At 38.4% G+C, this 14262-nt stretch overlaps 1 protein-coding gene across 2 annotated transcripts in view; it reads left to right on the top strand.

The window, feature by feature from the left end:
• The window catches only part of cacna1h (calcium voltage-gated channel subunit alpha1 H), a 72319-nt gene that overhangs the window by 14616 nt on the left and 43441 nt on the right, over positions 1 to 14262 (top strand). For both annotated transcript variants that reach the window (XM_020704247.2, XM_023958231.1), the window contains exons 6-10: positions 314 to 473; positions 3218 to 3530; positions 3623 to 3715; positions 3811 to 4396; positions 12944 to 13320. In XM_020704247.2, the coding sequence (XP_020559906.2) occupies positions 314 to 473; positions 3218 to 3530; positions 3623 to 3715; positions 3811 to 4396; positions 12944 to 13320 (1529 nt within the window). The remainder of the gene's footprint in view (positions 1 to 313; positions 474 to 3217; positions 3531 to 3622; positions 3716 to 3810; positions 4397 to 12943; positions 13321 to 14262) is intronic.

Raw genomic sequence — 14262 nt, 5'->3', positions numbered from 1 at the left:
GTTGTTCTTTTCTGCCCCTGTGACATTGGCACATTGCCTGCTGAATTTTTACAAGAAACTCAAAACAATAATGAGTGGAGTTTAGTGTGTGTGTGCTCCTTTGGAAGGTGAACTGGAGGGTAACTATTAGCATTTGAACTGCAATTATCTCTACTGAGCTAATTGCACAGCTTCAGTTTTTTTTTTTTTTTGCAGATTGCATAGCCCTCACCTATCTGATAATTGTTTTCTTAACACTTTTGTTTGAACCTAGGTGCACTTTGCTTGTTTCTTGACGTTTTGTTGTGTGTTGTTTTTATTTATCTTTTGACAGGTATGCGTATCCTGGTCACACTCCTGTTAGACACACTTCCGATGTTGGGCAATGTGCTGGCGCTCTGCTTCTTTGTTTTCTTCATCTTTGGCATTGTTGGTGTTCAGCTGTGGGCTGGACTACTGAGGAATCGCTGTTTCATAGAAGAGGATGTGAAGATGTAAGTTTCCATGGTAACAGGCTGATGCCACAAGACAGGGGAGCACCTGACTCATTACTCCCAACACTGTGACGGGAGTTTGCTTACAACTGATTATCTTCTTTTATCCAATTATCATTTAAACATGCACACAGTCCTTCCGAGGGTGTTTATGCTTCACCAACTCCCAAATGGGAGCCAGTTATGTCAAATTATGTGACAACATAACAAATAAATCAAGGGCTCAAACAAAGAAAATGAATTTAGTAAACGGGTATTTTTAAATTTAAAAAATATACAGAATCGCTATGATATTTACTATGACATTTACATCCAAGCTCCAGGAAGTCCCATACAGACTAAAGCTGTGATATCAGCAGGGGACACTGTTGATTTTTGGGAAAATCAGAAAAAGAGTCTTTTTTTCTCAGACATCAGCTTCATTGTCTCCCTCATGTCATGTTTGATTAGTTTCTTGATCAGTGTCCGCAGACCGACACACGACATGGCATGACATGACTGTCACCTCCTGATCAAACATGTCCTCATTTGACTAAAGTGCAAAACCCCCTGACAGGGCTTTGGTGCTGCAATGTTACAATGCATTTGCCATTGTACCTAGAGTCACCCTCTAATGAAAACAAGTATGGGATAATGGCCGACCAAGTGTGCATTATCAGAAATTATTGCACGGCGTGGAAGCCTGAACCGTTGCTTTCGCAGAGTACTTAAATTTTGATAATGCTAATACCATGGTCTCTTACATAAGAAACAAATATCTAATCAGTTTTTATTACTTTAGTCTTGTTATTTTTTTGTTTTAGATCGCTTTTTTTCACGAAAAGCGGATGATATGTTAGGTGGTGCATCGCGTTGTCAAGGTAACATGGCAACGCACCGCTTAGCCGGCTGAGCAGGGACCAATTTCAACTTCAGTGGCAAAGGAAAGCGATATACAGTACAGTATATGCTGATTGTCAAGATGGGTTAAATAAAGCATCAGTTCAGAGAGAAAATTCACCTCTTACCGCTTGTTTTTGTCCAGATGACAAATCTAAAGTTTTTTTTAGATTTTTTTGTAGGTGTGCATTATCACTGTCCATTATAACTTTTTAATCCAAACCCAGTAGCCAATCAGAAACAAGTATTCACTCCTGGACCAGTGAGTAGTGGTGTCTGAATTGTTTTTAAAATTCAGGGCACTACAAAGTGCAGCACTATATCGTTTTTCAGTAGCTAGGGATTGATTACCAGTAGGTTGAAAATTCGGAAATAGCCATTACCGTATAGTAGTTCTTCTAAATCTTATTTCATGGAGAAAGTGAATCGTTGCATCCCTACATCATATTTGCGTCGATAGTATCAAACACATGTTGGGCTAAATTTAAGGATTCATTGTTTATTGTTGTTTTGCATTACACAGGCTTAGGAAAAGCCAAGTGAAAGGTTTTTCTTTATTGTTACTCACTTATAAGCAAATTTGAAAAATATTTTTTTGAATATGTAGATTTTTGTTGTTGTTTTGTAATAAATGAGTCACACTGAAAAACGAAAACAAAACCTTGACCCAATACCTGAGATTTTAACCAAGTCGTGAGGAAAGTTAATTGTTGCATCCTTCTCATTCAAATGAATGATGAGAAGGATGAATGAGAAGGTGTGTCCAAACTTTTGGTCTGTAGAACTTCCTTCAACTTTTAACCAGACCTTGACACTGTGAAGTTGACCAAAAGAAAGTCTTTTACAGCGGTTCTCAATTTTCCCAAGTGTTGCAGGTCCTTGTCCTCATGTTGCCAAAATTGAAACATGTTTTTTTAATTTCCAGCACAAAAAGTCTCTCAAATTGGTTAGAGGCATTTATGATGTCCAAAAGCCCTCTTGAAAAGTTGTTGATTTTTTATATTTATTATTTTTTTAAGAAAATGTGTGAGAAATGTAGGGCAGCTTAAGGTAAAACTAAATTTTGAACAAACCGGAAAAAAACAAGGATTCTGACATTTTTTCTTGTTTGTCCCACACGTTTGAAAGGGGTAAAACTCAAACAATATCGGTAAAGTCGAACTTTATCCAGTAAATTGTTGTGGATTTGCATATTTTCCTGTATGTCCGCAAAGTCTCAAACATCCACAATTCAGTCAGTCATCACCATTAAAATGTGATTTTGTTTGTTATTAATAAAATGTAGAAGGTAATAATGAGAAATATGATGACAAGAATATGTTATGCATTCTTAAATTACATACTACTGTTTTATACTATTATTTTAGCTCTCTTTGTGCAATTCCTTATGGCCTCATTCACTTTTAGGTGTTTTATGCAGTCCATCTATATCTGGGAAGAAAAAAACTTTCATTTGAGATAAAGCACACCCTATTAGGGCTGGACAGTACTAACTCTAACCGCTGAAAAGCTCAGGGTAATGTAAGCTGAGCATTTTTCACACCAATGACCAATCCTGTTGCTCTCTAAGTAAAGATACAGACCTCTGTTTGGAGAGATGATGCATCAAATACTTTCAAGAATTTGCCTTTTTTTTGCCACTAAACATTAAGTATGTAAATGTTTGTATGTTTATTTTATATACAGTCGGTTCTCACTAACACAACACACAACTCCGTATTTACAGACCAAGTGATTGTGGACGTATTAAAAGATTTTATCATCAAAATGTTGGTGCTTTAAATTGTTTCATGACATTTATGAGAACATAGTAAAGGTTTAAGATTTGATATCAGCTGTAACTTGTATTTATTCCCACCCTGCAGGAGATACAACATCACCTTCCTAAATGACTACTATAAGCCCGATGGCACAGATGACCACCCTTTCATCTGCTCAACGGCGAGGGAAAATGGGATGCTCCGGTGCTCAGATGTGCCTCGTCGCCGTGTGGGAAGGACTCACTGCAACCTGGATGCAGATGAAGCCTTTTCAGAGACAGGACTCAAAGGAGATGAATCAGAGTCATGTGTGAACTGGTACCAGTTTTACAACCAATGTCGAGCTGGAGAACTAAATCCACACAAAGGAGCTATTAACTTTGATAATATTGGATATGCATGGATCGCCATTTTCCAGGTACGCCCAGTGTGTTTGCAAGAATGGATTTTTTCCTCAGTGGAAGTATGTGAGCACGTTGGTAACTTTTCATTTGTTTGAGTTTTGCTCAGGTGATTACTCTAGAGGGCTGGGTTGACATCATGTACTACGTCATGGATGCACACTCCTTTTACAACTTCATCTACTTCATCTTCCTCATCATCGTAAGTTAACATCTGTCCTCTCACCTGCACATTTGCATAAAAAAGGAGGCGTGGTCTTCAGCTTGAGTATCTAACGTCTGCACTCTCCTGACCAGGTGGGATCTTTTTTCATGATCAACTTGTGCCTGGTTGTCATAGCAACGCAATTTTCCGAAACCAAGCAGAGAGAACACGCCTTAATGAAATCGGAGCAGCGAGCCCGGCAGCTCCACCAATCAGCTTCCACCCTCGCCAGTGACAGCCAGCCAGGGAGCTGCTACGAGGAGATCATCCGCTACCTGGCACACCTGGGCCGCAAAGCATGGCGGCGGATTTCCCGCTGCTACAGCCAGATATGGAGACGCTTGCGTTGCACATGTGTGCGCCGCAAGGATCAAGGCAGTGGGTCTGCCAGAGGAGGCGGAGTCGGAGAGATGAATGGACTTGCCAGCAGGCACTCAGGCCACGCCCCCAATGACCTACCCCATCTTCATCAGCTGTATTATAATCATCATCATCATCATCACCAGTACCATCACCAGCATTATCAGTCTGAGCTCCCCGTCAGTAATGGAGGGAGCAGTTTTAATTATCCTTTCATATCACCCTTCCTCAGTCACCTGGATGATAAGAACCAGGACCAGAAGAGGCTGGTTGCTATGGAAACCATCAACAGACTGCCGCAGCTGGTGCTGGAGCACGGTGAGAAACGAGGGGGATGCGTGTGTGTGTGTGCATGAATGCTCCCGCAGTCAGCGTATGTGTGTTGCCTCAGAGGTGGGAGTGTAGACTTTTATCTGGCTGTGCACCCCCACGCTACTGTAGCACAGTTAGTGTTAAACGCTTTGATGAGGCCACCTTTATTATGTCTCTGTGTGAGTCCACTCTACTTCTTTAACTCACTCTTCTGTAATTATTCACTCACATTTCTGCAGTTTTAAAAAACTGCAGCTTCATTATTCATATCAAGATCACGGAACATTAAAACATTTAACACACTGAAAGAATTTTAAAGAGATCAATTTTTAACCCAACACACTATATGCTTGTTTTATTACACAGAATTGACTTACTCTAGAAGTAAAAGTACAGTAAAATCATACATTATGCTGCATCTGACTTTGACGCCATCTATAAGGCTTAAATCCATCAGATCCGAGATGTGCCCCTTGGACAGCACTCAAATAACGTGAGAAAACCTTTTCAGAGTGCAGAAGGATTTGATACGGCTGTTTTCTTTCAACACTGAAAGACTAGTTCTGAAATAAGTGAAGCGTAAACAGCTATGCTGACGTTTCTTGGAGCTGTCACTGTTGACTGTCATCACAATTAAAACCTGCCTGTAGCTGCCAATATACCGCAGGAAACTGCTGTGTCCACTGTGCCGTGGCCACAAATGCGTTGCCTTGAAGCCTGGCAAAATGAATTTCCTGGTAAAGATCTACCATTTTGTCAGAATCCAGCTGCCTTGCAGGCTTCTGGAGAAACAGAAGGCCGACCCGCTGGCGTTGGATATTCTATTATGACCCGATAAAGAAAAAATATAAGCAAAAATATAATCAATGCCAGATGTTTATGCAATATTTTTTAAAATGCCAACTCATTAAATGTTTTTTGTCAAGGAAAACAAAAAGCATGTTTTAAAGTTTTTTTTAAAATTTACTTCTCTGTCTAGTTTGATTAAGTCTTTTGGACACAATGGACCAAGATGAAGTCTCTTTATAAAAGAGAAGACCACCAACAGAAACATGTGCAGGGAGGTTGCTTCCCTGCCCTTCACATTTTAGCGGTGATAAGAAGATTTTAAAAGCAAACAATAAAAAATTAAATCAGGAGTACTTTCTAAAGGGAAGACAAAGACAGCAAAGCAGTTGTGGCATATATACTCATGAAAAGTGACATAATGGGGTGAGACATCTTCTAGCAGCCTAAAGGCAAATATCATCACCTTCCTAAAATAATAGTCGAAGTCATTTTTTGATAAACTTTTTCACAGACTCTTTTATATATTTTTGGTTGAGTTTTTTTTAAATAAGAAACAAATTTAAGCCAATTAAAAGACTAAAGATTACTAAATGAAGACAAAGAAAAACTTTTTTTGTTAGTTTACCTTTAGGATGGGAAATATGCTGATTTAGAAGTTTGTAATCTTTATAGTTCATTAACTCTTTGGTGCACTCAAAAAGCTTATATTTAAGAAGCCTCTGCAAGCATCTTTCTCTTTTTGACACAAGGGATTGTGACAGTAGGGATGATGGGAAATAAGGAAAGGCTTACTCCACACTAACGGTCCCACCCACAGTTCAGGGGCAAGTTTCTAATAAACTACTGCTGCTCTATAGAAACTATGTCCTAGAAAATGATACAGATTTTTTTTATTTTGGCTAAAAACATCATAATCATAATTACCCTAAAAGACCACTGGGAACACTTTAACAATAGATCAAAAGATGGTCTGAGTGGGACTTTAAGGAACTGAGGAAAAGTCCACTGATCAGTAACTGGTCCCCAAGTTAGAGGCTTATCCATGGTTGTGCAAGTTACTTCCAAACTGTAAGACACTACAGGTTACTTGTTATTGATATTCAAAACTAATAATAATAATGGATTGGATTTATCTGCGCTTTTCAAGACACTCAAAGCGCTTACAGTGTGTCCATTATTCATTCACTCCTCATTCATACTTGGTGACGGTAAGCTATGGTTGTAGCCACAGCTGCCCTGGGGCAGACTGACAGTGGCTGCCATTTCGCGCCAATGGCCCCTCTGACCATCACCGGGACATTCATACACATTCACACACCAGTGGAGCCACACTGGAGGCAAGGAGGGTGAAGTGTCTTGCCCAAGGACACAACGACATTTTTTGGCTGGTGGGAGCAGGGATCGAACCGCCAACCCTTCGGTCATTGGACGACCCGCTCAACCACCTGAGCCACTGTCACTAAGCCCTTATCTCACAATATTACTCTCTTAGATTTGTAGTGTGTGAAATATGTCATATATTACTTTTAGGTAACTTTCTTTAAAACACAAGCAGTAACAGATCATTAGAATGTCATCTTGTCAAATGCACTACAAAGTATTTCATATTTAGATTAGTGGGGATATGGGTTCATTCAAAAAATGTTATTCGTTTTTTTCAAGTGTTCATAAAAACCAAAGCAGAAGAAAACCATGCTGTCTTTAAGCTGTTAATGTCTCATGATCCCACTGCTTCTAAAAATCGGACAGCAAGTTTGAGGAATTACTGAAGCTGTAATGAATAAAATATTACATCATACAAGTTATCTCTTACACAAGAAGTAATATCTTACTGTAATACTTTGCATTTGCAATAAGTGACTCCTATATTAGGCCTAGGCATGACCCATCATGTTCTCCAGAATCACTGAAAGATAAGGGGAACATTTGTAAACTTGGAGAAATTATATGAATCTGTCTGTAATTTTGTGCTTAGTTGGAATTCTATGACACCAAGTCTTTCATATTTCAGAATAGAACTGTGAAAGAAAAAGCCTGCAGCAAGATTTGCGGAATTGGGAATTTCACACTAAACACCTGCAGCTCCTGGTGTTTATGACATTTAGGTTATTTAGTTTAAAGTTGTGATGTCTTGTGTAAAAGCAGGACGTGTTCATCCAGCTGAGTGAATAGCAGTAATAAAATGTGTTCAGTGTCAAACAATGCTATGATCAAACACTCATTCCTGCGTACAGTGTGTGGATGTATAGACAAACAGGCTCTCACATGCTTATCCTTACACACCAGACTCCACAGAAGTGTACAAAAAGCCTTCTTCTGTATTTCTATATAAAAAAGAGAAACATAAAAGTGCATCTATTGCTGTTTGGTAGATTTTTTTTTTTTTGAGAATTTGGTGATCCACATAACAAAAAACACTGTTTTTGACATCTTGATAATCATTTCAAAACAACTTCTGAGCAACACAGCAGACAAATAAATTTCAATGAGTGACTGCTGAGACAACCAACCCTGCTGTGCCTCCTCCAGCGACCTGCGAGGCTTATCATAGTCTTAGATTTCCTGACATTAGGGGTTCTAGTTATCCTTTATTAAAAATGCGCCAAATGGAAACTAGGTCATTGCTGGGGAGTGAGGGGAGGACCGGTGTTGAGAAGTTGCACGCAGAAATCAAAGTTTGGTCTTTAGACCATGTGTAACCCTTGTGCTATCTTAGATGAGCCCACCTTTATATTGTCTACCTATCACGACAAAGGTGGAAAGATTTCATGTAATCCATGGACACCAGTCAGGTTCACAAATCATTGAAGAAAAAAGGTTCAGCGCACTGTCTAGTGGGTCTAGATGACCCAACTCCCAACGTTAAACTGCCTAGGATAGCACAAGGGTTAAAGTCTACATTGCATTACGAGTAGATTTTAAGATGGGACACTTAAAAAAAAGCTTTTTTTTTGTTCAATATACTGCCAAACACTCAAACTGTCAATGAAGGTTCTCGTTCATCCAGGTGGTGTAAGGTTGAGCCATATTAGCTGGACTTAAAAAAAATCTAAGTCCACTTGACATGGGAACTGTTGATATATTTATTAATCCCATACAAGCAATTTATAATTTTTTAAAATAAACTTTATTGCACATTATGCCATTTTACTAGGATTCACTTTTGGGTATGCAATAAGAACATATTGCAAATATCAAATACACATATGTATTAAAAAAAGCACTTTAGAAATAGAAATAATCCAGGGGGTTAAACTCAACGAGAAAATGTCGAATCTTTTGCATACAGACAAGGTTTTGATTGCTTTTTGCTTCTTAGAATTACAAATACTATTAATATACTGATTTAACTCAGAAAAGTATAAAATAAACAGGGCTTTTGACCACAGAATTTACATTTATAAATATATGAAATTTGGCTAAAATGAACAAGAGATTTAAAAGTACACCAGAGTCCTTTTGTATATTGTTTGAAATTAGACATCTTTGATACAAGACATTTTTCCAGAATAAAACAAAACAAGAATGAATTTTATCACTAATGAAATCACACATCTTCTGCCAAAACACTTTAACTTTAGGACAATACCAGAAGAGATGGATGACTGTTTCAGGGGAATTGTTGTGTTTTATCTAAATCTATTTTGAATAAACACTTTAGCTGGGTAAATTCTGTAAGCAATTTATAAATGGCTTGTAAAGATCACCCCTTATTTGGTCACGCTTTAGATTGAGGGGGTGCAAAACAATAAAAAAACTGTTAATAAGAACACTGTTAATACATTTATCAATCCCATAAAAGCAATTTCTAAGTAGCTTGTGAATAGGATTAACAAATGCTAATAAACGTCTTTATAAGCAGCTTAATACCACATTACTCATGCTTGTTAATGTCTTATAAGTAGTTTATTAAGGAATATTTTAAGGTATTTATAAACAGTTTATTTAAACTTGTAAGTCAGTTGTAAGACATTTACAAATGCTAATTGTTGTACTTATAAGCAGCTTAATAAAACATTACTAGTGTGCGTTAATGTCTTATAAATAGTTGATTAAGGACTCTTAGTATAAAACGTTAACGTACATTTTTGAACAGCCACAATCTGAAAGAGGCAAGAAATGAAAGAAATATCAAAAATGTTGTAGCTTTTTGGATAATTTAGAGTAAATAAAGCTCACAGTTTGGAAGCATTCTCCAAAAAAAAGTGAAAATCCTGATAGTTTATTTGAAATGCATACAATACTGACATGTATTTACATATTAAGGTAATTAGACACAAGCCAGCACAGCTGTGTTTGTCTCCTACAAGATCAAACTCAAGGATATTAGAATCTCTGTGCACATCTGGACCACAGAGTTTGACATTAAATTGTGCGACACACTGGAGAAATATGAAAATATGAGGCAAACTCTCACTGACAACTGCAACAAACTCGGTAAACAGTTTAAGGGGTAATGCCATTGAACAATAGCAAGATAAATACAGCACGTCAATGTAACTAACAAAGTAAATTCATCTTAAACTGCTCTCGCTGGCATCCTCCTCTGTGCTGCTTAACGCTCTCGGTTCAGAGCAATCTCAGGGGAGACGGAGGATGTAAATATTCATGGACATAGCTTTTAACAAGCAAGTGAAGATTCTGTGGCAATATCTTTTTGATGATATGTGATAACACCTTGGATTAAAAAAGCTTTTACGTTTGAAGCCATTTTCCCCTCCATGTCAGGAAAATGTGAGCAGAGCTTAAAAAACTCGTGCTTTTATTTCATACTCCAGTTATCACTGAACGGTATTATTATTTGAGTCTTTCTAATATGTCCTTTTACAGATTATATTTATTCAGTGGCTATATTGAATATAGTCCTATGTTTATGGCCATTTTAGCACAAAATAACCCATATTTCTTCTGATTATGAAAAACGTCACATATGGGCTTTCTGTGCTTTTGGTTGGTTGTCATCAAACAAGAACACGTGCAGATATGTGGCATTTTGAAATTCTGAAGTCACTCCTGCAGCAGCTTCAAATGGTATTACATTTAAAAAAGTTATTTTAGGAAGACATCTATGATTAGAACACTCCGCATGTCTTTTTACACTTCTCTTCTCATCCAAATAAAACTCAGTGTTTATTTTACAGTTTTTTTTAAGAGTAGTTTCATAATCTTCATGCAGCTGTCTGTGTCGTGACACCTCCGATACAGAGACTGGCTTTTTTTATTAAAAAGTGTTGAAGTGGTAGATACAATTTCTCGTTCATCTTCAGTAAATCAACGCTAAAGCAGTTTTTTTTTTACTACTTCAATGGATTCAACCTGGATGAATGAGAGTCTACCCCTTGTGCTATCCTGGGCACTTTAACATTGAGTTGGGTCATCTAGACCCCACAAAACAGTGCGCTGAACTTTTTTCTTCAATGATATGTGATCTTCACTGGTGTCTATGGATTACATGAAATCCTTTCCACCTTTGTCCACCTTTTGTCATGTTAGGGAGAACACGTCACTGTAAGGATTGGGTCATCTGGACCCCATAGGACATCACAAGGGCTACACAGACACTTTGAAAAGCATTGTTAACACTTAAGACAAAAAAAAGGTTTTGCCAAAGGTTAAAAAAATTAGAAGAGTAAGTCAACCATATGACATTGTTACACTATTGTGCAATGCTATAATCCAGCAGCTTGGTTAAAAAAGTTGCTGTATAAAAACTATAAATGAATTTCCACTTTAGACTTCCTATGTCTTCCAAAAAGGATTACTTCTTTGTGTACTTTTATGTGGAGCAGTGTTTCCTACATTAGTAATTAATGATTATCAAATGAATCCATGACCACAAGCCTCTTTATTTGTTTCCCAATACCTGAGGGGTCTGTTTTGTACCCTAAAACTGTTTGCTAAAACACGTGATTTGCTAAAAAAAGTGATGTGTTGACATTTTAATCAGCAAAGACTAAACCTAAAGTTGGATTGGAACAATATCTGAGTATTACTCAAGGGCGTGCAGAAGAATGACAAAGTAAAGTGAAGTTTAATTATACGTTCAAATACATTTGGTTCATTAACTTTACTATTTTTATCACATAAAATGTAAAGCTTATTTCTAGTGTAAAACGTTTTAAAGTCCCACTCCAATCATCTTTTGTTCTTTTTTCAAAGAGTTTCCAGAGGTCTTTTTTGTTGTTTTTTTGCTAATCAAAGAACCTGAGTCGTTTTCAGGGACATAGTTGTTGCAGAGCGGCAGTAGTTCATGGAAACGAGTTGTGGGCAGGATTGCCTGCCTCTGCTTCCCGACATCCTTCTGTTTATGCACTCTCCTGCTAGCTTACAGCCCCTCACACCCCCAACCTAACATTACTGCTGCAACACAAATGGCAAGCACAACTGGAGCTATCAAATTGTGCAATTTTGAGCTAGCTTGGATAGGGAAAATAAAAATGTACATGGATCTATTTGTCTGCAAGTGGCTGCATCAGAACGGAGCGGAGCAGGAAGCCTGTGGCTCGCTGACTGTAGCACCTATGTCACAGCTACAAGCTTTTTCCAACGGCATTCTTTACAGCTGCTCCTTATTTACAATAATTTGAATGAAGAGATAATCAGAAAAATAATTTCTTTATGTATGCCCTCATTTACGAGAAAGAAATCCACAATAACATGTTAAAAACACCAAAAACACAATTTTCCTTGGAAAGGGTCTTAAACTGCAAGATAATAGTTTCCAACTTGCTCCCTGCTATCTATTATGTCTCTATTTACTTTTAAACCAAGAATTTTTTTTTTTTTTAAAAACAAAGAATTTTCATTAAATAATAGTTTGCTTTTATTTTTTCAATTTCCTTTTTTACCTCTAACCAAAAGTAATTAACAGTTTAAACAAAAGCAGAAAAGATTAATAGATCTTTTGTATGAAAACAAACTACTGTGCATCGTTAAAGTGTAACTGAATTGTGAAAAAAGAAGATTTATTGAGATTGAATTCAGGATAAAACACTGGCTAAAGCAGAGTTAATTTTCAGAATATACCTTTTTCTGTTTACATTTTCTGCGGCTCCCCACTGTATCACTGCAACTGTTGTCACGGTTTTAGTACTGCTGCTCCATAATGACAACCTTAAGATAAAATTGTTAGACTAACAGAGAACATGTACATAAAACATTCATTCCCCTCAGTAATAAATAATAAGTGTTGCTGGGGCTCTTCAGAGATTCATAAAGCAGGAATGTCTCAGTTTATTTTGAATTGTGTGTCTGCTGCAGCTCAGCATAACTGTACTTTCTGCAAGCGTAGTAAAGTAGTGATTTTGAGCAATTCTTCCTGTCAAATGGGCCCTCACAGCCCACGTTATCTGCAGACGCACACCGCGGAACGGCTGGATTGGATTTTCTGTTTCAGTCTCCGTTGAAAATATGTACCGGTATTTGTTGTAACTGTGGTGACAAGTGAACTCCTGCTAGATTAGTGTTTGCTGTTATGCCATCAGAGCGTTTCTCTCAGGCGGCTCACTAATGAATTTGGCAGAAATTTGAACCCCCTTAGACACATGCTCATAAATGTATCCTTGTTCTAATAAATCCCTCTACCTCCTCCCCATGTAAAAAAGCCTTCAGGTCTTCAGTGGTTTTATGTTATTAAACTTTTCTCTTCCAGAAATAGAAAATAAATTTCCTCCTCTACTGGACAGAGAATGAAATATTTTGCATCGCTCTTGTTGATGATTGGGTTACTTTTGTCTAACCCCCTCTCCCATCGTGTCTCTGCAGGCGGCTCTGCGGGGCATCCTGCTCTGCAGTTGCCAGGTGAAGGCTCAGGAGAGGCTTCATCATGCCCGTACTGCACCTACTATAGCCAACTTAGTGGCAGTGAAAACCTTCATGAGCATCCTGAAGAACAGCATCATCGGTATCAGAACTCACGCCTTGGCAACCACCCGTGCCATGGTAATAGCCCGTGCCAGAGTAGAAGTCCGTGCTACGGCAATGCGCAGGTGCTTGAGCCGAGGAAAAAGCTGTGGGAGCGCTGCTGGGCGGGACTCCGAATCAAGCTGAAACTTATTGTGAGCAGCCGATATTTCAACAGAGGCATCATGATTGCCATCCTTATCAACACGCTATCCATGGGCATAGAGTATCACGAGCAGGTAGGCCTTCTTTTTGGTTTTCGCGGACTCACACTGCTCTGAATGTGCCTACAGTGTGAGTGACGTGCAAATCACTTTGTCGGGGGGAGTCAACAAACTTGCCCCCCAATCAACACTTACAGCAGTGAGCATATGGGATCACGGCGTGTGCGTGTGTGGAAATGCCTGCATGCATGCAGCCGTGTGTGGGTATGTGCAGGCGTGTATCAGGAGACAGGAAAACTCATACGACCTTAAGTGTTAATTAAAGCGCGACCCAGGGATAGGACAGAGATGGAGCAGAGTGAAGGGAGGAGGGGGAGGCAGATCTGACATTGTGTTGGACCGAATGGCAGTGAAAGATTCTGCAAAATGACGGAATAATCTGCCTTGGCTCTCTTCCTGAACAGTAAGGCAGATATATTTGGCCATAACTTTGTCAGCGACTAATATTAAGCACAAACTCTGCTTGGTTATAACTCCCTGACGTGATAAAGGTCAATCACGGTGATGAATGATCTGTAGATGGAGCAATTTTAGTTTTTTTCTCCAATGTAAAAGAGCTGATTTCCTATGAAATGAGTCGCGATGCACATCAGAGTCCTCTGTACCAAAAGAAGCATCAGTCCAACTTTCTGACTGATGTAGTTTAAAGGCTATTTAATCTGTGAAGAACAGCTGTTTAAGACTGATGCCACTGAGCACGCTCATACATTTGTTAGCTTGCACGACTTTGTTGCTTTGAGAAGCCGAGAGAACTGAGCGACAGCAGCTGCATTTCACAGTGTAACAAAAAATGTTGCCTACTGCGTTGCAATTGTTCTTCCCAGTGTTTTTTCAAACAATTATAGCTGCAGTGTTTACATGACACACTTATTTAACCATCTTCTATTCTGACCAGAAAAAGACATGTTAGAATTTAACTGAATTAGATTTTGTTTCAAAATGGGTTGTTTTTGTTTT

Source organism: Oryzias latipes, chromosome 1, assembly GCF_002234675.1.
Source record: "Oryzias latipes chromosome 1, ASM223467v1".
Lineage (NCBI taxonomy): Eukaryota > Metazoa > Chordata > Actinopteri > Beloniformes > Adrianichthyidae > Oryzias > Oryzias latipes.
This window is presented reverse-complemented; position numbering and strand designations above follow the sequence as displayed.